Source organism: Gallus gallus, chromosome 22 (genome assembly GCF_016699485.2).
Source record: "Gallus gallus isolate bGalGal1 chromosome 22, bGalGal1.mat.broiler.GRCg7b, whole genome shotgun sequence".
Taxonomy (NCBI): domain Eukaryota; kingdom Metazoa; phylum Chordata; class Aves; order Galliformes; family Phasianidae; genus Gallus; species Gallus gallus.
The window spans coordinates 615,364-643,290 of NC_052553.1; the positions used below are offsets into that span (position 1 = coordinate 615,364).

Consider the following 27,927-nt stretch of genomic DNA (forward strand, 5'->3'; position numbering starts at 1 on the left):
GGACGTTGGTGGCCCTGCCTGTGGCGGGGGGGTTAAAGATTCATGATCCTTGAGGTCCCTTCTAACCCGGGCCATTCTGTGATTCTGCGTGGTGAAAGCATTAGATACAGTTTGGGGGCTGTTTTTTTTTTTTAAACCCCAAATTAGTTTATTAGTAAGAGCTTCAAAAATTACTGTGAAAATCTTCTCTTACTAAACTCATAACAACAGCAGATAGAAGAATGTTCTCTCAACAGAAACAAATGCAAAGCTGTTTGGTTTCTGGGTAGAAACCATTAACCCTCATCACCCTGATTAATTACTTTCTATTTTTAAACCTTGAGAAAGGATTTTACTGCAGCTCCTTTCAGAACACATGCATGGGCAAATCCCCACCTTCCCAGAGGTGAAGCAGCACATTGACCACAGCAGCATCCTGAGCTCACAAGGTGCTGCACACCAACACAGCTTCCAGGAGCTGTGCCTTCCTGCAGCAGCTAAACAGCATTGCGTTGGGAGAGCACAAAGAGTGATCCATCAAGCTGCAGTCGGAGCACACAGCCATATATTTACAACACATCAGCCCAGATGCAAACACAACAAATACCCGCTGTCATGGCTGCACAGACTTCAGCACTGCATGTTTAACAAGTAGGGTCAGACTGGCTTCAGCATCAGCAGGTGTAAAAAACACAAACTGTGAAACTAAGGGAGCACTGGAGGCAGAACAGCTAGTGCAGTTTCCAAGTCCTGTGGTGGCTGCCTCACCTACGTGCTGCTCAAGACCTCAGATGGAATGTTCCCTGCACACACCTAAGCTGATCTACCCTGTGATCCTCTCTCCATCCTGAAACTGTGGGGAAAGAAAACCTCTCCAAAGCCCTGCACATAAAGAGGAAAGAAGCTCTGAATGTTGCCCAAAGTTATTGCAAAATGGAGAAGTTACCAGGTCAAAACATTCTTCAACTCAACCAGACAGACCAGCCTGGCAATACCACAAACTCAGTAAAAATGGACTGCTTCATACCTAACAGGAATTCCCTTCAGCCTCCAAAGGCATCTTCTGTCCTGCAACTTCAAATACTGTTGCTCTGGACTTTTACAACACTCTCGGAAAGCCTCGTGAGCCTCAGGGCAGTCTGAAGGCTTTGCAAAAGGCCTCCAAGTCCAAATCTGAGGAAGGAGCCTGCTTAGGGAGACAGCTGAGACACGTCCCCTCTTCATGCTGTTTGGTTTTTCCCTTGAACATCATCCTAAAGAATCTATTCAAGCAAGTGAGACTATGTTACTTTATTAGGTCAGCAAATGTATTTAGAAAGACTACCGTACATACACATGGGAAATTTTACTAGGAAAAAAGCTTGAGCACTCACTCTTAATCTGCATGCTTCCCCAAGCTCCAGTATTCCTTAAAATATGCCAGGAAGTGCCTATTTGCTTTTCCTATTCACACTAATTCAGGTCTATTGTTGGCTGAAACAAAGGTCTTTCAACCCGCATCACCCGTTCCCAGGACATTTGACACCGGTTTATTAATATCATAAACAGAAGAGGCACAAGTGGCAGAAATCCAGACCCACTCCTGGTACCCGTCTTAAATAACCCTAGAAAGGCGGGTGGATAATCCCATCACTTGTGGAACTACGATATTTACTCACAATTAGGAACAAGCAGTTAAAGGTCACGGTTTCTCCTTGGGCCTGTTCTGTACAGCCACTGCTATAACACGTTCCCAAAAAACAGCTCAGGTCTGCCCACAAGCTTTCCTCTCTCCAACCAGCAGCACTGTTCTGCCTTCCAAAAAGAAAGTAACCAATGGCAAAAATCATCGTTTCAGCATTTTTAAATACCAGCCAGCTGCTCGACGTGAAAGCTTCTGGGGGTTGTTTTCCAAGTCACAAGATCCAGCTGCTGAGAGCTTCCAGCCTGTCAAGTTTGCATCTACTTGGAGGTAGAAAAAGGGGAAAAGCCAACTGGGCCTCCTACTGGGACATGCACCAACCCCTTCCCACTGAAGGGAAGCTCCTCTCCTGGCAGGGCTGGGATGATCAAGGATGATCCCAAACAGTAGTTGCGTATTTCTGAGTAACATCACTTCCAGAAGCTATGCATCCCTAAACGGAGTTGCTCTCTAATACTCCATCAGAAGGAGTGCTTTGGATGTGAGAAAGAAAGAACAGAACAGCGCATCATCTCTGCTTCATAAGTAGTACCTGTATTTAAAGAAAATCTGAGCACATTGCAACTGTAAAACTTCTCCCTTCTGAAAGTATCTATTAAATAAAATGCCACCTAACATTTTGGAGATGTGGCTTTGGTACGTAGCTTCTCCACTACTGTCCCAGCATACAACAGTCACACTTAACCTGCACGAATTAACTGCCCCTGTTGGATGCAGATAAAGCAATCCCGAACACCACAGAACTCTGACACCATTACTGATACAATAAATGAAAGTGGCTGCCATTATGGCAACAGCGTATCCCACGCACAAAACAGTTTGTAACAGCCCAGAACACTCATATAACCAAGCCTTGACTGGTTTACATACACCAAAAATAAGTGGAATAAACACACATTCCTTGGTGCTGCAGCACAGCACTTGAAAAGGTCTTTCTTAACCCTAAGTGAAACCCGAGCTAGAATGCAAGCCCAGTAGAACATTAAGCTCGTGGTTTGCTGGCAGTGCTGCTGTTCTCTGTGCCTACAGTGTATCTCTACTATTGAGGAAGCATCTGAAATACTCCTGAAAATGGAGCAATGACTAAGAGGCACAAGGAAGTACATGGCCTCCTCCATTTTGAACCTTCTTGTTCCACGTATTCAGTATCACAGGCACTGTACCTTTCCAGTATACACGAGTCATTTAAAGAAGGCAATTGTTCTAAGCAATAACAAACACAGCCCACGTCAGTTACATTTCCAGTACCGAAACCCTATTTAGCTAACAAAACCTACGCAGATTTATGAGATGCTTTCCTGGAAGATGATGACAGAAGGGTTAAGCTATATCTGTATCATGCAGAATTTACAATTCCTTGTCATTTCTGTCCTCTATACAGCTACAAGCAGATCAGGCATTAATTAATTATAAGGAAACGAAATTAACCCAAGCAGCAACGAACCTTGTGCACCCCTGCTGGAAAACCTGCAGCCCCAGAGCTCAGCTGCACCGCTACATATGCAGCTCCCCCAGGATACGTCCTGCTTCAACCAGCACTCCATGCTTCTCATGTAAAACAACACCATGACATTCAAGTTATACCTAATACCAGGATTCCCCAAAATCTTTTAAAAGAATTAGTGTTACTGAAGTTTTATTTCTACTGAGATAAAGATAACATGCTGGCACCGTATCCCTTTTCCAAGAGTGAGCTAATTACTCCTTGTGGCAGAAGCGTTTTACTGTATTGCCAAGCTGCTTTATTTATACTTTCGCTTTCTTTGGGAACTGTTCTCAATATGCCTGGGAGGAACGACGAATGTTCTCGAAATGCCTTACACTCAGAAATACCATCTAGGCCCTAAAAAAGACAGAAGTGTCAACAGCTAAGCTGCTCTTCCCATTAAGTTATATCCAGTCAATAGCACCAAGTCCCCACTCCTATGGGTACTCAGACTAATTTCTATCCGAAACCAGTATGCAGTCCCCACGTATAAGTTTTACATGCTCCTTCACCAAGTATGATTTTAAACATTACAAGAATACATCACTCAAGAATGTGGGAGGCTATGCTTTAAGCACACACTTCCCAGGCTGTATCCTATCCCTAGATAAAGGCTTTTTACTAAGCATCCATCAGCACTAACATGGGAAGCTGGAAGCTTTGCATTAAAGGCAGCACTAACAAGCTCCCAAGCCCTTCCCAGCCCTCTTCTATGGTTCCACCCTCATTCTGTGGTGACAGCTGATAAACAGGTTTGATAAGCAGGGACTGACTGTAACACTGCAGAGCACACTGCTCAGAGCAGGGATTTCACAAGGGCCAAAATCACATTCATGCTCTTTGACTCCTCTTTAAATGAGGTTCTCTGCTTGCTAAAATATTTAGTAGCAACAGGCCTAGGGGGACAGCAGCCCTGTGAACCAGGTGAATCACTGAAGTACGTATTCACCTCTCCAAGTTCAGATGGTTTAGAAGCCTCTCCTCAACACAATAAGATATCTTACTCAAGACAGCTTGCACCAATTATAACAGAACACGCCCGCACCAAAATTGCCCCTACATTACTTATTCAAGGGTATGTTCACTTAGATGGCACTGAAAGATCTGCACTACAAAGTGAGCTACATATTAATTCACATAATCAAATGCCCATTCAGTACAAAATGTTAAAAGGATGCTTTAATTTGGATGGCTGCTCTTTAAGAGAATCAATTGTTTCTATTTCATGCCGTATTTACTTACTACGTGGCATTTGCTTGTGTATTTGGGTTTTTTGATCAAAATACTAGTATAGCTTCCATACTAACAAGGAAAACACACCCGTTTCTGCCTACATTTGTGCATTTTATCACCTTCTTCCTTCACTTGACTCAGGTGATGGTGGAACCCTTGAATTCATAGAATGGCCTGGGTTGAAAAGGACCACAATGATCACGAGTTCCAACCAGGCTAAACAATCCCAATTCCCTCAACCTTCCTCATAGGAGGGGTGCTCCAGCTCTCTGACCATCTTAGTGGCCCTCCTCTGGACCTGCCCCAAGATCTCCATGTCCTTCCTGTACTGTTCTGAGCTCTTGCTCACAGTCCCGCACCTCAACCCACAGAGGCATTCAATCCTCACCTCCATCACAGCACCCACACCGCAGCACCAGCCACTAACACAGCCCAAGCAGTCCCCTCGGAAGACCTTACTTCAGATATTTTCAGGAGCTTGTTTGTGTTCCGAAGGAGTGCAGAGCTATTTATGGAAAAAAGTCTGCTGGAATCACAGCCAGAATTTCAATAGGCTGCACAGCACAGAAAAGCCAGTGGTTCGTTCTCTGTTTGCAAATAACAATATATTTGGAAATAACACGCTGCGCTATTGTTCTGCTTGGATGTAACAGAAGCCTCTGGGCAATGCCCTTCTTGATTCGTCACTGAGAATGCCACCATTAAGAGCATGGGAGTATCTTGACTTTCTTTTTGCTGAAGCCATAACAAAACACACAGCAAGTTAGCAGCACGTTAGGAAAATATCAGGATTTGACAGCGCCTTTCAGAATCAGCAAATGGAACTCTGCAGTCTGGTTGGCATTTCTGTTTAGCAGAAAACAATTCCTGGAAACTATCGTGCTGTTTCGGACTCTTCCCATACATTCTCTGACCAAAGCTTTTATTTGAGGGAAAAAAGCCAAGGCCAAGAATTCCTAGGGCTTTTCATCTTCAAGTGTCACATTGTAGAACGCGAGAAACCTCTGCCCATCAGACACATCCACTGCCTCCTGCTAAGGAATGAAAATAAAAGTAAGAAAGTAAGAAAACCACTCTCCTCCCTTTGCATCATGGTAGGTAAGAAAGGCACACAATGCAGGTGAATGCCAGGCAGTGTGCCCAGGGAGCTCACAAGTGCTGCTGATCTCCAGCAGAGATGAATGCACAGTTCTGACTATTAAAGAGACCGTGGAATAGAAACTTCTGATTGCTTCACTATGGAGAACTACTCCAGGTGATACAAAATGGAATCAACGCATCTTAACACCTCTCTAAGGCAGGGCTTTACATTCATGCCATAGAAAAAAGGACCCTACAAATCTGAACAAAACACTGACCTGAATTCTTACGGGAGTTACTTTACATTTCATCCGCTCTATCTATAGATTAGGATCCTTTCTTTGATCTCGGAGAAGTTACGTAACAGCCATAAAACCAACATACAGAATGATTAGTTATATGGACTATCCTGCACAGATCTCCAAGTTTCAGAAGCCCATTTGGGCAACAGGCAAACTAGTCTTACAGATAAAGAACACGAAGCACTGAGGGTTGAAATGATTTACTGCCCTTCCAGATGAATCCTGACTCATATGATTGCTTTGCATTATCTTACTTTTCACTCTTCCTTATCCCCTCAGGATAATTGAGTGTAAATTTTAAACTTGGTTAAAAAAACAACAAAAACAACACAACCATGCAGTTATTCAAGAAATTCAAGCCCCATTCCAGAGAAGGTTATGTGACATAGGAGGGCTGTGCATATGATCTTCCCTTGCTGACTTCTTCATAGTGACAGCAGCCAACAAGGAGGGCAGGTGAAGCCAGAAGCGCTCCTACACGGGGTGTACTCCTCTGTTCCATCACTTCCCCCCCCCTATCACCACCACCACGCTTAATCCTTGCACAGGAACACTGAGTAACAGAACAGAGATGACCTCAGAGTCATAGATGACAATTTAGATCACAGATTTTCAGGAACAGTAGAGGGATGAGGATGTTATACAAGCAAGCAGGTGTGGTACTCCCAGGTTTGGGATGAGCTTCCTCATGTCCAGCAATGACCCATGCACCATGCAACGTTCTGGTACTGAAATGCTGTCTTCTTGCTCTTTGCCAGAAAGAAAACTGCTGGGCTAAGTGCAGCACACATCCTGCTCCAGAAACAGCACCAGGTTAATCCTTCCAAAAGGGGCTGCTGTACAATGAAGACGTTACCATGAGAAACGTGTGCTTCAGCCAATGCCTCCAGAAGCAGCTGCCACCTCTATGACAGTGAGCCTGGAGGTAAGGATTCATGGTGCATTATGCCTAACTTCTCATCCCACTCCCAGGCCACATTTCAATACAAATGAGCTTAACAGTAATTATTAAAAGGTTTTTTTCAGTTCTGTCAATGTTTCTAAGTGACCCCATACATGATGCACTAAGAACACTATCTGAAAGTTCTAGTTTCATAAGGAGAAGGTCCAGCAACTCTCAGAAGGGTCTGTCAGAACCAGACATTTATCAGAGTTCAAGATTATATATATATATATATATTTTTTTTTTTTAATAGACTGATTTTGTCTGGATATACACAGTTCCATTTCCTCAACTTTTCAAAGCCATGCAGCATTAACTGTGTGCCTGGACAGCACATAATCCTAGAGCTCCAATGCAAGGCACTACAACCAAAAACACAAAGAGAAACATATCCACACAACATGCATTCTGCACACCTGGGAAATCAATCTTTCTTACAGCGCAACTCTTAAATCCTCTTTTCCTGACCTTGATTTGTTTTTTTCCTCCACAATTTGATGCAAGCCTATCTGCCAGAGGGGTTAACAGATGACCCCAATAGGCTGGGCTCCTTAATGGTGCTATCACTTGTGGATTGCTGGGAGGAAAATACATTTTTCCAAAGGATGTCTGACCACGTTAATAATTTCTCCTCCAGTGCTTACCAAAAGCACGAGAAGTTGGATGAGAAAAGCTCACAGCTACTTTTATTTCTGTAACCAAATCACAGCCACACACAGAAACCTCCAATAATTACCTTCATTAATGTTATCAACATATACTAATAACACCCCCTTGATGTCTCGGTTGCTCTCTATACTACAAATATTGTAAGTATTTATGGTATTGTTTATTATGAATAAAACAAAGAAAGGTCAGGAAAATACCCTTAAAGCAGTAAAAAATTAAATATATATATGGATGCTGCAGTAATGAAACTGCTTCAAGAGCAGCATTTCCTAAAGAACACGTGGTACTCTGAGTTTGGTGCCATCACTAATTGATGCTTTTTTGGGGGGTTGATACAAGACATTGAAGGCTTAATTGTATGCAGGGCAGCCTCGTTCTACAGCATCTAAATATAAGACAATACATTAATTTAGATGAAAGAAAAACCCCAAACAAAGGATCAGTTTTTCAAATCATATTAGGAGCGATAAGACACAGTAAGAGAAGATTATCATTCGTTAGATTATCTAAAGTGCTTTACTGTAAAGCAATCAGTAAGTAATCCAGCTCCCAATTAACTGGTATTCTTTTCTACAAGAAACTAAACCTGATAACAAGACAGCTTTAGAAAACAACCAAACAACAAAGCTAATGACAATGCTAAGCAAGTCAAGCATGGCTTCTCTTTTCACACACTGCTTTTGTGGATGCTGGAGGAAAAATATCTGTTCTACGTGTACAAATTCTGCTGCAGAACAGCATTACTGACATCCCAGGGATGGATGGCATTGTGCACGCGTGTCGCTGGGTGTGCATTCACACATGTGCATGTCTGGAAAAATCAAGAGCTGCCACAGTGCAAAGCAGCTTGACCACTGCTGTGTCCGTCCCTCCCTCCACACCAGGCAGCTCTGCACTCCCAGCTCCCCAGGCACATCTTCATCCCCCTCTCTTTGCACTGTCATTGTCTGCACACCCACACACACCCGTGAAAGTTTCAGCTATTGTATCAGACCGAACTACAATACTGGCCTGGGATCACCACCACAGCAGTGGTATTTGATATATTTATTGCTGGCCTTCAAACAGCACAAAGTACATCTCAAACAGCAAAGTTCTAAGTCCCTTTTGCTCATTTAGTTTACCGTTTGTAGTAGCACAGCACTTGAAGATCAGCGTCTCGTATTGACTGTACTTTAATTCCTATAAGGAGACTGACTCTCTTCCAGAGTTCCTCCTCTTCCTTGAGCTGCTTGATCTCTTCACACTATGCTGTCACAAGCACACAGCATTGAGAACCAGATCAGGGTTCAGTTCAGCTGAGAAAGAATCCAGTCAAAAGCACAATTTTAAGCATTCTTCAGCTGGATCAGCTTCCCAGGCGAGTTCATTGTGCAGTTACATGAATGCTGGTGCCAGCAAAGTGGGAAGGAGTGCCTCTTTAAGCAGAAATGCTGCCAAACGTGTAGCCATGGCCTAAATAGGCAAGTCAGAAGACAGCAGGGGAAAAAGAAAGGCAAACAGCACAGCTAGGAACACCCAGCTCTTAACTCTTACATCAGCGCTGCATCTGCCAGAAGCTCTTCTGATTTTAGCTCTCTCCTGCACACATTCTGCGTTGCTACAGCCACCACAGAAGCCCACTGTGAGGATAGAAGTAACTGAAACAGAACCTTTAGGAAGCACCTTTAAAATTCAAAGCTACAGAGCTGATCGTGAGCTGTAATCCAGCAGGGCTCCCCCAGACAGCAGAGCTGCGTTCCTTTGTATGGCTGCTGTCTGATGGCCTGATCCTTAACTGCTATATTAACAATACAGAAATAACATTCCTTTTCCCATCTGATTTTTAATTTAAGTGCAAAAGATCCCAAGAACAGCAGAACGCCACAGAAAGAAATAGCACAACACTGGTCAGCATGACTGCCAAGGCATTTCAAGCTGCCATTTAAAACAAACCTATCTGCAGTCCTTGCTCCTGTTAACTAATGCTATTTCATGGGCACAGACAACTTCACCCCAGCCCTCAGAAACAGAAGTTAAGCTCCCCACTATAACTGCATCCCAATCTTTTGGGAGAGAAAGAATTCTTCCTCCCCTCCTACTGCATCAGTGCCTATCACAGAAAAGCTTAACCACTGCTTCTATAGCAAAGCCACTGTGTTTCTTCTGTGACTGCTGCCCACAAGCTCAGCTGGGTAGGAGCCCTCCTTCCCAAGTGATCCCAGCAGCATCCCTCTATCCAGAAGTCAGTTAGCAGCAAAACAACAAAACAGAACAGTCAGGGCACAGCCATCCTCTCTCTATGAGGAGGTTCTGCAGCTCTAACCCCCAGTACTAACAGATGTGACTTGACAAAGAGAAAGTTTTCTGATAAGGCAGGAGAAGATAGCAAACTTCACATGGTTTGGTAAACCGCTCTTTACAGCAGTTCTCATTCCTGACTTCAGTTTTCCTCACTGTTAATGGCAGCTATTTTGGTGTACTGAAGGCAAACTGAAGCAGTAAGTGCCCACAGCTGCTCTGCAATTTTGAAGTCAGCCAAAAATAAACACAAAACTACATTTGAAAGTTATAACATACCTAGAATCAAACAGAGAAAACATTTCCAAACAAGAGAAATGTCAAGCCTTGTTTTTATCTCTGACCACATGCAATTTGTCCAGGGACAGAAATGTAAGAGACTTCATCTGTTCATCATGTCACCCATTGCAACAGATTACAGCACCGCTGTGGCTATAAAGAAACATGAATCAAGCAAGAGATTAACAAAGCACAGAACAGTGTCAGAGCCAGCAGCACCCACACCTCCTGCAGAGGCACCAAGGAGTTAAACAACTTGTCAAAGACATGGGTAATCACTCAGGGCCAAAGCTTAGGACTTAAGTTCCTGGCTTCCAGCCTTGGATGGAGACTATCAGACTTCTACGTATCTTTGGATTACACTTGAAAGAACATTTAGATAGAGCAGCTTGACTCTTTTCCCTCTGCCAAGTAATTAAACAGATTTGACTTAATTTGTTCTGAAGTATGAACTCATTCCATTAAGCCAGCGTCCAGTTTTCAGACAGCCTAAACTTAACAGTTCCGAGGTTGTTTCCAACTAGAGCTGCCACCATGCAGTACCTTGGAGAACTTAACAACAGAAGAACAAAAACAAACTGCATAACAAAGAAACAGAAGAAGATCTCTTGTCCTTTCCTGCAGCCATTCCCACAAAGGAAGCTTCTAAGAAAATATGGTAATGTCTCCTTTTGAGCACTTTGGACTTAAGTCTTACCTGCAGTGAAACAGCCATGGCACCAAAGGGGACAACACTCACGTATTACAGATACTTTGAACAGCCTGGCCACTGAACTGACAGAACACTCACTGCTTTCACCACCAGAAGAGTTCTGCCTGATGTGGTGTCCTGGCTCTGGATCCTCCAGAGCTGACAGAACAAGATCTGCTGTAGGACTGAGCTCCAGCAAGACAAAGTAGAGAAGCGAGGAAGGCTTCTGTGGAGCAAAGAATCTGCTGTTTGAGAAGCAGAGACAGCAGAAGCCACGATCCCCCAGCCCTGACACAATGGACGGCCATATGACAAAAAAGGCAGCCTTACACCATCAGCTGAAATTAAGGACCCAAAGTGCAACAAAGCTGATAACTCAGATTTCAAACTCAGAACCCAATTTCTGTATCTAACCTTGATAGGATGGAGCCAGGCCAAAGCTTACAACCAAAGAGAAGTTCCATACACACTGAGAGGCACATCCTCTTCTCCACTGCTCCTCATGGAACCATACCCCTTCAAGTTGTAAAGTCTGCCAAAGCAGAGTGGCACAGAAAGGTCCTTAACAGTCACTGCCATCTTCACTCCTCAGGCTTTAGTAACAGCTTCCTTCTCCTTTTCCTTCCGTCCTCACCATCCCTCGAAGAAATACTGTCACACCCACCTACCACACTGCACTGAGAAAGCAAGAAAAATTAACAAGTGCCTCATAAGATAGTTTGTGCTTCAGCCATCAAGCTCACCAAACACCGACTCAGAAGGAGCCACTCTGGCCAAAGTACCTGAAGAACTATAGGTGCTCACATCTGACTCAGACGTGCTGGGAGCTGCATACCAGCATCCTTCACAAACTTTATTAATTTGCTATTATTATCGTATTATTACAAGCACTGCTCTCCACTGAGTTATTTATAGGCAACACTTCAGGGAGGCTACTGGGTTAAACTCTGCTGCTTGCTGCAATTAAGCCGATGCAGTTTTCTTGATCAACACTCCCTGGTTTACGTTAACTTTTCTATTTAAATATCCTAACATCCTATTAAGAACAGGAAGAAAACAGACAGCGAAACTCCTTCCATTTCAGCTTTGTTTTTCCCCCCCTTCAGTTTTTGTCAAGTTTCAGTATTCCACAAAAGTCAGCTTTCTAAATTTGAGTTCCAGTACCATTTCAGAAACCAGAAACCCACACCCTGCTACTACCCTCAGCAAACTGGCACTGCCCTCACTCGTGGGGGCAGGCAGAGCCCACACTCATTAGTTTGCAGACCACATTGGCTAAAGGACCATTGAAGTTTCAGACAGCACTGTTTTCTTAAGGTTTGGCCACGAAGCCTGCCACAAGAAAGCAGACAGTGAGGAGGGAAAAAGGTCACAGCAGGCTCAGAGCCACTGACAGCTTGTCTGCTGGTATTCTGAAGGAGGAGCAGAAGCATGTAAAAGTGCTGTTCTAGTTCTACAAGAACTACACAAGGCTTCATCTTATTCGAGTCTAACTTAAAGCCAGAAATGTAACTTAAACCTTTTCCTTTTATAAGTTTTAGCTTGGTACATTATTTACTTTTCCAGCAGTATTACAGAGAAACATTATAAAGCATAGTAGGAACTCCAAGGATTGTATGGAAGGTAGAACTGCATTACAGTTAAGACAGTTGGCTTCCAACAAATTCCAGCAAGCATCCTGAGACCCAAACACTGAGCTGAGGAAGAGCTCAGAACTTCAGTTCCACAAATTCATTACAACCAACTACAACCCCAACTCTGAGACCCCATCCCAGGACACAGACACGCACATGGCAGACATCCAGCAGCACAATGAGGCTTTGGGGTCTGCACTGTAAGCTGGCAATGACACCAAACTCTTCTCTGGGTCACAAAACCACAAGCCTATATATTCCATACTCCTAAACACTTTCTGGAAAGCATCATGACTGGCTTGCCAGCGCTGAAGGCAGCTATGCTCGTTCCTCACAGCAGAGGCTCCCATGACCTCCACCTGGGCACACACCAGAGTTCACCTGCCAGGAAGCAGAAGGCTTTGGAGTCACCTCTCATGGGGCAAAGTACGAGGCCCTGCAGCAGCTAAGGGAGCTAAGGACAAGCTGCTTCCTGACTCCTGCCTTCCCACATCCCTGTAAAAGCCACTACCCATAACTCATTGCTATTACATGCAGTCAACGTGCCTGTTTTAATGCAGAATTATTTGCAAGCATCTGCCACACAACCATAATTCTTTCAATATTTGCACCTTGAGGATTTAGCTTGATATGCCATTAAAACAAAGGTTAGAGAATTTAAACTTGATCAGAGGAAAAATTTACTACTTTTAACAGTAGTTCACAGCTCGTGCCTCAAAATATACTTCCTCAAAAACTCTTAAATTAAGCTTTAAAATTAAGTCCCAGTTTTCTTGTTTCCAAAGGTCATCCTTCAGCTCACAAAATGACAGCAGCCTTTCAAAGCACCTTGTCTGCCACATGCTGTAGCTAATAAATAAAATCAGACTCTTATTTTCTGCCTTTTTAAGTTCATCTGAATCACGCATCGAATGAGGAAATAAAGGGAACTGCAGCTACTGCTCTTCTAAACCCAACATTCGTCTCACTTGTCAGCAAGTCAGAGCATTTGGGACACATTAAATAAAAGTTACAAACTGCATAATTGACAAGGCCAATTGCCAGTAAAAGAAAAACCAACTCCTGATCTTACAGGTTGTACCACGCAAGCAGGAACTTGTGACCAAACGCATTCAGAAGTCCATAACTTTCTCAAAGCAAAGGGAAAAGCAGAAGTGTGGCCCACCAGCACGACTATCCAAGCAGCACGCAGCAAGTGGGACTCCTCCAAGGATGCCCAACCAAATAACAGCAAGCACATTTCTTGCAGTTACAATCAGAAGCAGCCATCTTAGTAAGAGATGACATTTGTCACTGCCAGCACTGCTGTGGTGTATTTATGCAATTTCCGTATTGTTTCAAACGCAGAACTCCCCCTTCAGCTTTGAGGTAAGCAAGCACACAAATATTCTGATTTCATCCTCCTCTGGTTAACAGAAGCTGGGAAGACGGGGAAAAAAAAACACTCCATCTTGATCAAATACTTGGATCTTCAAAGAATACCAACGTTAATTAATTGCTACAACACCTCCCTGTGGAACGCAGGTATCGCGTTCCCCATTTTGCAGCTTAGGAACAGCAGAAAGCAAAAGCTGAGCAATGGGGAATCAGAGTTTGGGAAAACAATTACAGGTGGGCACTCCAGAAGGCTGAATGGAGTCCTCTGAAGCACGAGGAGAACCCTGCTGGTGTAGTCTGATCCTGAATCGAGGGCTCTGAACGCACCTAAGTGTCCATTTGGTACACCCAAGTTGCATACAATTGAGATTGGAAAGATAAAGATCTTCCCAAAGAGCAGCTATAGGAAGCTGGGGGAAAAAAAAAAAGATACTCTGAAAGATTGCTCTTACCTTCTGCTACATCATCATCCACAGCGCCTTTCACCTGAGAAAAACACCACTGAATGTCATTTCCTCCTCCAGCTCCTGAAAAACACAATACAAAAATGAGACCCCCCACCGCAACAGGAGCCGCCAATTGAAGCTTTCAGACAGCCCCGCGCACACCCACTTCCTCAGCAGCGAGGTCGGCACCGCCACCCCTCCCCACCTTTTCCCTTCATAGATGTTGTTTTCGTCCTCGGCAGTCTGCTGGCATCCAAAGCAGCGTTAGTGGGAAAGAGCAGAGGCAGAAGCGGATGGGAGCAGCGCGCGGGGCTCACGCTGCTGGCACCAAACCCAGAGCGGGCGCTCAGCACCAGCATCCTATTTCACACAGAGCTGCTTCCTACTTTAGAAATCGAGAGCCCTCTCCCAGCACACACAAAACTTGGTTGGTAAGCAGCAGAAAAGCTCTGCAATAGATGCAAGCGTGCCATTCATTCCCTCCCTCTCCAAAAGCCCCGAGCTGAACTTACATGCTGAAGGCTAAAGAAAATAATTCTACCACAAGTTCAGCTCTCTTTGCAGCAGCAATAAAGCAATTATCAGCTTAAAAAGAAGGGGGGGGAAAGCAGCAAATCCGAGCAGAAAAGCAAAGCAGCAATCGGAGGCAATGAGCTCTACTACCATAGAACACGGATCGGAGAGAGAACTTCAGGAACATCCCTGCCCCGGCGGGAGGCGGCGATTCATTTGAACCCTGAACCAAAACACTCACAAAAACCACCACCCATTTCTTTTGCATGGTGTTCTGAGCAAATCACGGCGGGGCTGAGGACATACAGGAAGGGGCTGACACGGGCCTGCCCTGCTGCCTCACCAGTTGTGTTTGCTTGGTTGCTGTTTTGTTTTTTTTTCCCTCTTTTGGGGCAAACCAATGTCAGAATGGAACTTTTCCTCAATGCAATCCAAGCAGGCTGAGCAACAGATGGCATTTACACGTTAATCCATTGGGCTGCTACCGCTCCTGGCACAACAAAGAACGCAGAAGGGATCTCGTCCCTCTCCTATATCCACCCGAGGGGTTACAAAAAGAGCTCAAGAGGTGGGGATCTGAAGCCCAAAGCAATCCTTCCAAAGGCAGCCCGGCGCTTCAGCGGTGTGCGGGTGCTGAATGCCATCGGTGGGCGCTTGCTGCTCAACCTGCTTTCCTTCCCGATGGATTACAGCGAAGCAAAGCACGCAGCCGGACCCGGTGAGGGCTCCAGCAGCACCCAGCTATGCCAGAGATGCCAAAACGCCTTCAGCAGCCACGGGGCTGCAGCCATATCCCCCCCGCTGCCCCCCACCCCCACCCAACCCGCTCTTCTCCTCCTCCTCCTCCTCCCCAACCCCTTCCTCCGTCATTACACGCTGCCATGGTGCCTGCCGCTAAAAGGTGACGGCTGCTAAGAGAAATCAATCACTGCCCTCTTTGCACGGAAAGAAACGCTGCCTTCCGCGGCGGCCCCCTCGAACCGTGGCGTTTTCTCCATTTATTTTTAATAACACAAAAAGAGGAGGGCGGAGCGTGGGAGAGCGGCGGAGGGAGGAAAAGGCACAGCGCAAACCCAGCACGGCCGCCCTCGCTCCGCTGGAAGGGCGATGCAACCTGCAGGAGAAGGAACGCGTTTCCAAAACGCAGCTGCCAGCAAAAGTGGAGGAGGAAGAGATCCCTCATTGCACGCCGAGCGGAGCGCTCCGGGATGCAAAATGGGGAGCGAGCACAGGAAGCGACGAGAAGGGACGCACCGAATGTTACCTAATTACAGCCCGTCATTTACTCTCATTTGCGGAGCTGCTCCCGCACCCCCGACTCTCCCCCCGGTGCCAAACGGCGGCGCGCAGCCCGCAGCCGGGGGGCCGTGGAGGGGGGACGGGCAGAGCGCCCGACTCCCGAAGCGCTCCCCCCGCCCGGCGCTCCCCTCGTGCCATTTTCAGGCAGGGCCGGCACGGAGGGACGCGCTGCTGAGGCGCGGGGCCGGCCGGGCGCTCCCCGACCCGGGGGCGGCTCCACCGTTGCGGCCCGAACCGCCACGAGCCGGGCGCGGCGCCGCCCCCCCTCACCCCCCCCCCGCCCCCTCCTCCGCGGGCCGCAGCCCCACCTGCGCCCCCCGCCCCGCGGCGGCCGCCCCTACCCCTTACCTGCCATGTTGGGCTCGCGAGAGCGGCCGCGGCGGGTCGGGCGGGCTCGGCGCTACGCGGCGGGGCCGCCGGTGCCGTGCTCGGGGCGGCCGCGGGGGGCGGATGGCGGCGGATGGCGGCGGGGGTGCGGCCGGCTCCGCTCCTGGGGCTGCCCCCGCTCCGCGCCTCGCTCCGGCCCCCCCCCGGCAGCTCCACTTTCAAAATGGCGCCGGGCGAGCTGGGGGTGACGTCACCCGGAGGGAGGGAGGGGGGCGGAGGGGGCGGGGCGGAGCGGCCCCGCGCGGCTCCCGTAGCGTTCGCTGCTCCGCGTGTCCGCGCTCCGGGCTCTCCCTGCGCTGCGCTCATTCATTCCCTTTCTTTTTTTTTTTTTTGCGTTTTTTTTTTTTCCCTCCCCTCCCTCCTGCCATTTCCTCGTGCTGCCGCCGCACAGCTTTCCGCTGCGTCTTCCCCGCCCTCCTGGACTCTTTTCCATCCTATCTGTACGCTCGGGCTCTGATTTCACCCAGTAGCCTTCACTGCCGTTCCCCCCTCGGAGCCATTTTTAGCCCCCTCCCCCGCTCAGATCCCCGGCCCTCCTACACCCACCGGTCCCTCAATTAACGCACAGCGCTGCGGCCATCGCTTCGGCACCACCTATTTAAGATCGCATGAAACTCATCGGTTCGCAGATATTTGTGCAAACGCTGCCATTCTGGGCGGGCAGGGCAGGGTTTGCTCATGCAGGTCGTGCTTTTGAGTTCTATGAGCTCATCCTGCAAACTGGGCACTCCATTGATATGCCTTCACACGACTCTCCCACATTGCTTGTGCGCTTCCAGCTCCCAGCACCAACGAAAGGCTGCTCAGCTCCTCATCAACCGCAGCACAACACAGACCATAGAGTGGCTGTGGTTGGAAGGGACCCCAAGGATCATCAAGTTCCAACCCCTTGCCACAGGCAGGGCCACCAACCTCCAGATCTACCAGCCCAGGTTGCCCAGGGCTCCATCCAGCCTTGCCTTGAATACATCCAGAGACAGAGCATCCACAGTCTTCTGGATTTGGGCACACTGAGCACCCCCAAACAAGCTCCCCATGCCTGGAGCACACCAGAAACTCAGAACCTGTCCAGCCTGTGGGCTGCTTTGTAGGGAAGCATCTTTATCAGTGCATCGCTCAAAGGCCGTGCGTGCAAATCAAACAATCCTTGGGAACAAAAAGCAACGTTGGGAACACAGCACGTATGGGGTGTTCTTTAGAGCAGCAACTCACCTAAGTTTGGGAATATCTGGAGCCACATGTTTTGCTTAGTCCATTTCGAGAGCAATGCAGAAACCTGGAGAGAAGCAAACAGTGCAAAGCTTTCACAATGAAGAGCTCCTCCTGGACCACCGTGGTGCTGAGGGCCTTCCCTTAACACACAGCCCACGTTTCCCAGAGCTCAGGAACGAATCCACTCAACTCTACAGATCTGTATTCCCTGTACTCCAAACCTGGCTCAGAAGCTGCCATCCCTCACACCTCAGGATCCCTTGAAGCCATCCTCACCCCTACACAGAAGGAACAGTTCCAAGTGAAGCCCCATTTATCCACTGCATTCTGTACTACTACTACAGAATTTGGCCCTCGTAGCAGAACGAGCATTGTTGAAAAGGACTTGCAATTAGCTCTGTAATATAAATTATGAAGCTTTAGCACATACCTTATAATTAGAACAAAGTCTTTCTTAGAAAAGATTTAATATCATGCTGCCAGAACGAAAGATCATAATTCCAACATTTCAGGTTTTTGTTTTGAGCTAACTGAGCTATAGAACATAATGAAGTATAATAAATAATTAACATTAAATCACAGCCATGGTAATTAGTAAGACATCTTGGGAATCACAGCCTTTGCTCACTTGCTAATTCAGACACACACATTCACTGTAGCATTAATGGTTGGGGCAAATTAGCAGCAGCATTTTGCAGCTCTGCCTGGACGTTTGTAAGCACATACAGAGGACCCTTTGATTTCACTGCAGTTTAAGCATTTCTTCAGGTGCTCTGGGGAGATGGTAACTGTGAGATGTTCAGTTTGCACACAACCAGCAGCACAAAGCTTCCTTGGATGTTTGTTCTAATTATGCTTGAATCATTAATCCTCACTACACAGACGAACCCCTTCAATTCAGAGCAAAGGGCCACAGCCAGGAAATGAGAGCACTGCAGGGACAAAGACCCACAGAAAAACATCTCCAGTTGTGCTTGCTAAGGACCAGTGAGGCACACAGACAGCAGGCAGCTCACAGCAGCATCAGGAGCTGCAGAAGTTCAAGCAGTTTAAAACCAAAATGGGACCAGAGGCCAATTAAAAACTGCACGTTCGTGTCCAATCACTGATCAAACAGCTACAGCCCCCAGAACTCTGACACCAATCCATTTTGTATCTGTTTCACTTTCCTAGCAATTTGACCCATCAGACAAGACTGTAACGAATTACAACAACTCACTTCAGAAATAAAGGGAGTAATTATCACCAAAGTTATCACTGGAATTGAGTAATAGCTGGGTCACTGCAAGTTAACATCAGGGCGTGTGATTCATTCCTGCAGCACGCTCTTTGGGACTTCCTATGGTCTGAGCACGACGTATCTCAGCAAAAGGGGTTTCTGCTGCTTTTCAGGAGAGCAGTGCTTGCTAACATTCCCCCCATGTTTCTCCATTCTTCATTTCACACGACTGCCTCTATGCATGGAGCCACTTAATTAACAGCCATTATCAGAACAGCGCTCTGCCTTTAACGCTGCCAGGTGGAGGTTCACACTCACAAGAGGTCAGGCAGCCCTTTTCGATAAGCAAGCAGCTCATGCCATCTCCAAAGTGTCAACTTCATTGGATTAAAGCTCTGCTACAACAAGGGGAAGCCTCAGCTTTCTCTTTCAGGAATTACAAAGGCTTTTTTCTTGACTCCAGTCTGGTGCAAGCAAACTGAAAGACTAATTAGACTTGGAAAGAATTTGGTGCACTCATTAAAGTTGTAGTTTGCAAGACCGGTTTAAAACCGGCTCTGAACTTGATCTGTTTAGAGCAGGTTTAAGATTATAATGCCTGAAACCACCATTTGCAAAATATTAGCTTAATGGATTATTTAAGCCCAATTTGTAGAGGATTTGAGCACCTGAATTTTGGCAGGAGATTCATTTTAAAGAGAGTGGAGAATTGCAAGGAAAATGCAAGGAAAGCAGGGCTTCTGGGAAGGAAAAATGGCCCTGGAGGTAGTGGGCAGGAAGCACATGCTGGGGGTAGCAAAACAAGTGTGTTTTAATGAGGAGGGCTCGTTTGGGAGGGTGGGGGGCATCCCAATATCTTCTAGGTAAAAGAAAAGAAGTGGCTAACTTGACATCCATACAAAAGCCACATTCTTACCATCTTCAGTTTTCTCACTAGGTTTTGATTAGTTGGGGTTACTTCTATGGGAAGGTGAATCTGACCACGAAACAAGAGACTTGTGATGGGAAAATAGCTTGGAACTGAAACCACGACTACAGAGCAAGGTAGGAGATCCACCTGATGTAGGTTTAGTCCTTATCGTCTATTAGGAGGGATTAACAAAGCATGTAGTTCAGGATCACCTGGAACCTCTTTGGCTTCAAATCTTCCACCTCAGGGTGATTTGATCTTAACCCAGAGCTCTGAAACCTGTTAGCAGCAGAAAACAGACCATATAAACAAGAAAATAAAAGCAAAACAAAACAGAGATCTTAAACTGAGCACCAGAAACACAAAGCGAGACATTCAGCAAATGCTTTAGTCTGGTAAGAGCAGTCGAACACCAGACTGCATTGCAAAAACAGACCTTTCCCTGCTGGGAATATTCTCAGCAGAGCTGCTCTGTGCCCGAGGGCAGAGCTGCCATAGCCCTTCCCAGCCCCAGTTTTCACCACTGATGCAGAGAATCTCCATTCTTCAGCTTGAAAATGCACTTTCTTCGTATACCAAAGCAGATAAATCCAAACACTTAAAAGGATTCAAAAATTATTAGCTTGGCTGCTAGAAGAAAGATGATCAACATTCCTCAATCTTGGGATGTATTGAGATAGAACAAACATAGCAATAACACAATCCTTACAAAACACCACTTTGTGCAGAGACTTAACTGAGAACCTGCTGCATCACCCAGAAGCACAAAGCAGCTCCCAGGTGAGAAGGGCTTTGCTCACCACCACCTTAATGAGGCACTGGGCAGGAAGGGGAGGAGCTGAGACAAGGAAGGTGAAGGCCATTGCATTGCTTTTTGCTTTTCTTTTTTTTTCCTTTTCTCTATTCCTTTTAACCTCTAAACCTGCTGACCTATCTGCTAAAATGCTTATCTGGGGTGGAAGGGTTGCAGTGGTGTTGAGGGAATGGAATTGCTCATTCCTTACTAATAAACTTAAAGAGGTGATGTGAATAATAGCCTCAGAAACCTCTATGAAACAAATCCCCTTAACAAAAGCAGGAAGCCAAAGCAAGTGTGTTACAAACATTGCTGGCTATAGGACTTCCCTGTTACGTTTGCTAGTGGGGTTCAGTATCTTCTATTTTAGATCCTTCCTAAAGCAATGTTCCTATATGCATTAATTAACAAGCTATTATCCTTTGCTGTGCGTTGGAATAATTACGCCCATGCAGGTTTGTTTCAAAAGGCCTAAGTAAATAGGAGTCTTAGTTTGAGTGCTGTAGTTATCCTGTGTGTATCACTGAAGCTGTTAATAAAACATGTATAAAAGCCAGCTGATCTGAAATGAGCTCCACTGGCTCTTTGGAATTGTGTTGTTCTGCTGTTTTAGTAGGACTTTGCAGTAAGGAAGTTAATTGCCAGCTCCATGGGTCCCAGCAGGGTGTGTGTGCTCAGCACATCAGCAATCTGACTGTGCCAGGAGAAATGTTCCTTAAAAACCACGGGCTGTGCAAAGAGATGATGGAATATAATCTGGGATTGAGTCTAAAATGCCCTTGCATCTGGGATAAAATGCCCTTGCAGTCTTTGAACTGGAGCATTCTTGTTCTTGATCCTCACCTCTTGTGAAGCCTCGTGCTTTCGGTGTCTCATGATGGTAGTGAGGGGCTATGGATAAACTGATGCCCTGGAATCACAGAAAGACATAAGAAATTCAAGTGATATTTTTCAAGGAGATATCTTTCACCCAGAGGGTGGTGACACGCTGGAACAGGTTGCCCAAGGAGGCTGTGGATGCTCCTTGGGCAATGTGGAGGCATTCAAGGCCAGGCTGGATGTGGCTCTCGGCAGCCTGGTCTGCTGCTTGGTGACCCTGCACATAGCAGGGGGTTGGAACTGATGAGCATTGTGGTCCTTTTCAACCCAGGCCATTCTGTGATGATTCTCATTTCTGGCATTCTAGAGGGAAACACAACTTCTAAATCAAAACAAAGAGAAGAAGAAGGGGAAAGGGAATGCAAAGAGCCTCAAGATCTCTCTTTAAAATTCTCTTGATTCTTAAGCTGGGTATGAGCAGTAGCACTGCTGCTCTACTACTTCTGGAGTTACATATGCTGAAAATGCCTGTGCAGGTAACCAGCACCATTGGTTGTAGTCATCCATTAACTCATCCCTTGATGTCCCTTGACCTTTTGGTTTCATTTTTCATTTTGTTAATAACAGCAGAATATTTTCAAGGCACTTTTTAAGTTTTCAAATTTTTTTTTTCCCATTTTGGTGCATAGCATTCAACTCTTTGGAGCTGAAACTGTTGGGAAAACGTCCCTTGGTTTGCTTTGCTTTGCTTTGCTTTGCTTTGTCGCATGGTTCTGGTTGCAGGTTTGTAAAAGTCTGGAGGTAATGCCAGGAATGAACTGAGAGGGGAAGGAAGGGAGGCTGAAATAGCAGACTGAATTGTTCCATTCACATGGCTTTTCTGCTAGGGAATAAGTTAACAGTGTAAACAGGAGAGAGGTGTGGTTTGCAGATTGGACAGGAAATCCTTAGTTCTGATCCTTGCTGTGTTGTTGATTCCCTTGGAGACCTCGAGCAAATGCTTTCTGCTCCTATTTTTTTTCCTTGGAAATGAACTGGGGATGATAGCACTCCACGAGCTTCAAGGAGCAGCCTTTCAGTTAAAACATTTATAACATGCTTTAAAAAGAGCTCGTGGTGCATGGGCTTGAAATCAACTTGGCTTCATGCTTGAGGTTATTTCCTTACACTGCTCTGAGCTCCAGGGACCTCTGGGGGCCCCAAACAGCCTTTGTTTTTCTTGCTCGTAACAATGCAAAGCAGATGATTTACCCAGGATATAAGGAAATGTAGCCCCACCAATAGCCATTGTCCAGAGCGATTCGTGCTCAGGCATTGCTCTGCTGCCCTTAGCACACAGCGTGGCTGCATTTAGCCCCAGTGCCAAAACATATCTCCTCTCATTCTCTCCTTTGGTAAAACCAAAATGAGGCTTATGTCTTCATGCTTGACAGAACGAGGGGAAATGGCTTTAAACTGGAAGGGAGGTAGGTTTAGACTGGATATTAGAAAGAAATTCTTTCCTGTAAGGGTGGTGAAACACAGGAACAGGTTGCCCAGAGAGGCTGTGGATGTCCCCTCCCTGGAGGCAATCACATCCAGGCTGGATGGGGCTGTGAGCAGTCTGGTCTGGAGGGAGGTGTCCCTGCCTATAGCAGGGGGCTGGAATGAGATGATCTTCAAGGTCCCTCTCAACCCAAACCATTCTATGATTCTATGTCTGTCCACTTCGCCACGGTAGCTTTTGACTCAATGCCCGATTCCAGTTTGGTCTCATAGGAATGGATGCTTCAAGGAAACCCCACTGCTTACAGATTTCAAGGAAAGCTGATAGGCAGACCGATTGATTTGAGCGTGGACCTCATTAAACTTCAGAGAATCCATCCAGGCAAAGAGGTGTTGCAATGCTTCCTGTGTGGCAAAAGCCTGAATCCAAGTTTGCATCCTACTCGACCCCAGAGAACCCAGCAGTAAGGCTCAGGGATCAGACATGCCAAGTTCCTCTGCTTACAGAGCTGCTTCTTGCAGCTCTTGCTGTGTGCAGAGCCTCCCCTACTTGCCCCCTGTTGGTGACATTGAATCCAAGGCTGAATAGCTCTGAGGCAGAGAACTGCAAGGTTGGAATCAGTCAGTTTGTCATATTATGTGTTTATCCTAATTGTAGAAAGTTGTAAGAGACTGACCGTAAGGTAAATGAGAGATGCTCTTTAAAAGAGAGCTGTTCTCCAGGCAGATTTGAAAATCAAAACAGTACTTCTGTGTATTCAGTGCTAGAAAGTGCTAGAAAATCTCCAATTTTTCTGATTTGGGTGAAATTTCATCTTAACAAAAACTTGGTTACAGTCCAAACTGGGCAGCAATTAGAAGTATTTTCGAATCTCCACCAACTGGAAGCTCCCTGGGCTCTGCAGGGGCTCGAAGAAACCAACAGCCCTTATCAGATGTGTTTCCCAGCAGCAGGCAGGAAATCAACGAGAACATCAATTCATGGGGCAGCTACAGGGGGTTCCCATGGGATCAGGCTGCCCCCAGCACCACCAGAACTGCCTTGCTGCTAAAGACCATAAGCCCTCACAATCCATGTCACCAAACCAAACCCAACAAGGTCTGGATTTGTTCCCCCATGGGCCCTGCAGAAGCAAAACTCTGGCTAAGGCAGTCCTGACTGAGCAGAGTTCTTATCAATAGGGCGAATGCAGCGGAGAGTTCATTCAAAGACACTGTTGGCAATTGTGCTGCACCCAGAGACAAAGCTAATTCTAAGCCTGTGTTTAAAGAATGAATGTAACATCCGTGGAATGATCCAAGATAGAAGGAAGCACACGGTGTATTCCTCTCATTTGTTTTCTAATACATGCTTCCCACAAGAGTCTTAATTCAAGTTCCTGCTCACCTCATTCAGTCCAAGATCTTGATTAAACTTAATTAAACTTGATGCTGGCCATCCTCAGCAGTGGGTAGGTCTTTCTTCCCTTCTTTCCTTCTTTCTCTGTGTTTTGCCAAGCAACCACAGCAACAAAAGGGTTTGGAAAGGCCTTGATTTTCCTCTACACTGCAAAGAAAATGCATTTGGAAACCTGGAAAAGTGGCAGGAACTGAAGCTTAACTTTCTGAATACCATAAGAATAAAATACAAAATCCATTCAAAGTCTTGTCTGCCCAAATGTGAAACTGAAGGATGAACATTTCCCACAGCTTGGCAAAGGAAGAGCTGGAAAGTGAAGTGTTCTGCATTTCCAGCCTGGTGTCCCATGAGCAGAGCAAGAGGAGATGGTGATGTGCAGGTTTTCCCTGCTGCTCAGTACTCAGGATTGCACACTGAGGCCAGCTGAGTTCCAAGCTGTGTATTTTGGGAAATGCTTCTTTGAGCTGACTTCAGTTGTGGGTTTTGCGCCCTTGAAAATCTGTTTGTGGGCCGCTCACATCTCTTTGGTACTTCATGGCAGAGGCAAGAATAGATCACAGACTGAGCATTACCTGCTTTAGCAGAGTTTGGCTTGGTGATCTCTTGAGGTCCCTTCCAACCCCTGCAATTCTGTGATTTCATTCCCCTTTCTTTTGCACCTCTGTCTCCCTGCTCTCGAGCTCAAAAAAGATCCCTTTCCTTCCTAATTGCTCCATTTACCCACTGTCATTTTCCTATTTACTCATTTCTTGGCCATGTTTTTGCTCAGTGTTCCCCTCCTTGTGCTAGATTGAACGTTACATAAGGAGGCAATTGTTTGCTTAATACACTGTATCTCTATTGTCCTTTTAGAGCAGTAATGAGCAGGAGACAACTGGACTTTGGATCTGCTACAAGAAACCAGAACGGCCATCACAAAGAGTGATGCTCTGGTGCTCACCTGCAGAGGTGAGCAGGAAAGCACATTAAGGCTGGATGCATTACCAGGTTCCTCTGCAACCAGTGTGATGCCGTGAATGTGAAGGTAGGAAGGTTAACTGATCTTGGGGACAGGCTTTATTCCCTCTCAATCTGCACACCCAGGAATGATATTTATTGTTATTTACTATATTTTTTCTGTACTAAAAGGCAGGCTTTTTAAAACAGAAGGTGCTTTCTTTGATTTGCAGGTTGTATCAGGGTAGGGTCTGCTTTGGATAGCACTGAAAAGCAGCCATTTCCAGGGTAGGTTTTGAAGTCGGTTCAGTAGCGAATAGAATTACAGCACAGATCAAAAAGGGACTCATTCTGCACTTTTTTCTTTACCCAAATCAAAGGTATGCTCAAAATTAGAAGGCTGACAAGGAACTCACGGGAGCTGGGTTTTGTTCTCTGTTCTGTTGCACATTCATGGCATGACTGAGGTAAATGATCTGATCTCTTACCTCCCATTTTCTAAGAGCAGGGACAAGCTTCAGCAGGGTTGGTGTGTTTGGGTCCTCTGACTGCCCCTAACATTAAGGACCCTGACTTCTTTCTGTACCTCTCGATGCTATGTGAGTGACACTAATTACTCCTTGCTAAGTAAGGACTGAAGCCCCCTCAGATTTCTGTGCAGAATGTAGGTTGGGTTAAGATTCAGTGCAGCATCAGAAAAATTGCAGAAGACATAGAAATAAAAATATCAGATAAAATTGCTTGGGAAATGCAAGGTAGAAAGCAAATACCCTTGGTGGAACATAAAAATAACTCTATGAACAGCAGTGGCAAAGAGATGCAGGGAACAGAGGCACTTTAAAAACACGTAACATCTGGAGGAAAAGAAAGCCTTTGTCCCTTTAAATGTGTACAAGGAGTCACGATCTTGATTTTTTTTTTTTATATTCCCATCTGAGAAGGTGTAGGATTTCAAGGGACGTGCCAAGCACGAGGACGTGATGCTGGATGGCTCCAATGGGCACTGGCTTTGGTTATTTTGGGACACATGAGTACTCCCGTCAATGACGCCAGTGTTGCAGCTGGAACAAAGAGAGGCTTCTGTTTTGTTGTGGAGATAAAACTCGAGTGGACGCGTGGAGGAGGGGCAGCAAAGGGGAGGAAGGCTGTATGGCATGCCCCATATCACGTTTTGCTAACAACAGCGTCCATTCATTGCTTAATTAAATCGTTAATTAAGTTCCGTGCGTGGACTTGATGGGACAATTAATTGTGGGCTCATTGCGTTTTTCAATCTGTTGAGGAAAACAGAAATCCATTCGTTGTCATTCCCTGGATGTTGCCCACTTCATGGAGCACCGATTGATGTGACATCATTGGCTGCCCTTCATGGCACGAGTGGGCCGTGCTGCATGAGATTCCCATGCCCTGGGGGGAGCATTTAACATGGACCAGAATAACAGCCCGAAATAGGAACAGCAATTTGTGGGTTGGTTTTTAAAAGAGGGAATGCTGGTTGGAGCAGAGAGAAGAGCAGGGGAAGAGCTTGCAGGTTGTGCTACATTTAGCTTCCAAATGTTGTGATGTTTCGGTGAGGACTGGGCAAAATTCTCTTAAATGCTTCAAGTGGAAACCCCTCTGTTCTTTGTGAGTCCCCAAAAATAACTTGTAGAGGTCAGGTCCCTCCCATTTATATGTTCACAATGGTATGTGGCATTTCAGTTCATGCTTAGAGCCAAGAATACTTCCAAGTTCTTCAGGGCAGCTCTGGGTATTTGTCCTTGATGAACCCAAGACTGACGCTCAGTGTGTGGACAGGGTGGGAGCTGTATGAGGCTGCTGGGGGAATTTGAGACGGGAGATCATAAATACTGGACAATTTCCACTCTAAGTCATGGTTGATGACTGATGAGCCAACACGGCTTGTAGAACAGGGAATGTCTTGTCTTCAGCCTTCTCTAAAGGAATTTGTTTTTACACCTGTGTTTTCCTTTGTGTTTTTTAGGATAAAACCCGTCAGAAGAGGGAAGCAAAAGATGAAACAGATGAGGCAGATGTGGAACAGCAGCAGCAGGATAACAGGCAGCTTCCTTTGGGATATTTCTTTCCCAGTATCCTAAATACAAGAGGCGAGAGGGTAAGCAGGAATCCTGAATCCCATGCACACGTGAGTCTGGTTAAGCAGAGACCCAGCAAGCTCAGGAATGTCCATCGAGGAGTCTTCTGCTACCACTGTGTGTATCACAGTGGGACAATGCAACTTTGCCTACAGCCAGAAGTTGTGCTGTTTGTGTGCTTGTGCAGGGGAGCAGCACCCAGAATTTCCTTCCTTTAACTCCACCTGCAGGCAGCCACAGCACAGGCCTGAGCCTGCCAGGACAGCCCAGGATAACTAAATGGTACCAGCTGTGTACAGCTGGTCCCAAGAAGTGTGTTTTGTGGTGCTGTAATTGCATTTACTCACCTAATTAGTGGTGAAAGGGAAAGTACAGTGCCAAAAAGAGAAGTTTGATTAAAGGTGCTTGGTGAGAGCAGCTGTAGGGGTAACAGAAACCAGCCAGCTTTGGGGAGGTCAGAACATGTTACTGGTGGGGTGTTTTTGGAGTAGGCCCCATAACCCCTTATCTTTCATTTCCTCACTAATCTGAAAGGGTAGAAGGCTAAAAGAGCTTTGAGCACAGCAGAATGCACATTCCCAAAGTCACAAGTCAGTCTTTAAAATGTAGGTAATGCCTTTTTCTAACGTTTACCAGTGCAGCTGTGCAGTAACCACAACATTCAGAGCAGTATACTGCAAAATAAATGGACCTTTGGACGTGTGACAGGGCTTGCAATGCTGAAACCCAAAATGTGCACTTAACTGGTTTAAAATACTGTAGATATTGGTCTTGAT

General features: G+C 46.0%; 1 protein-coding gene and 1 long non-coding RNA gene across 5 annotated transcripts in view; one reads left to right on the top strand and one right to left on the bottom strand.

Annotated features, from left to right (window-relative positions):
• Window positions 1–20,402, bottom strand: part of PPP2R2A (protein phosphatase 2 regulatory subunit Balpha) — a 39,713-nt gene extending 19,311 nt beyond the window's left edge. Inside the window, exons 1-4 of one of the 4 annotated variants that reach the window (XM_015297313.4) lie at window positions 20,357–20,402; window positions 19,833–19,899; window positions 17,492–17,555; window positions 14,087–14,161 (exon numbers count right to left, since the gene is read on the bottom strand). In XM_015297313.4, the coding sequence (XP_015152799.3) occupies window positions 14,087–14,161; window positions 17,492–17,555; window positions 19,833–19,899; window positions 20,357–20,373 (223 nt within the window). In that variant the 5' untranslated portion in view covers window positions 20,374–20,402. Of the gene's footprint in view, window positions 1–14,086; window positions 14,162–14,285; window positions 14,789–16,240; window positions 16,448–17,491; window positions 17,556–19,832; window positions 19,900–20,356 lie in introns of those variants that run through there. The other 3 variants (XM_015297315.4, XM_015297314.4, NM_001030886.2) reach the window with 3 other exon arrangements.
• Window positions 20,403–20,440: 38 nt separating this feature from the next.
• Window positions 20,441–27,412, top strand: LOC124417351. Its single transcript, XR_006931996.1, has 3 exons — window positions 20,441–20,472; window positions 24,972–25,143; window positions 27,040–27,412. It is a non-coding gene; the product is annotated as an uncharacterized LOC124417351 (long non-coding RNA).
• The last annotated feature ends 515 nt before the right edge of the window (window positions 27,413–27,927 follow it).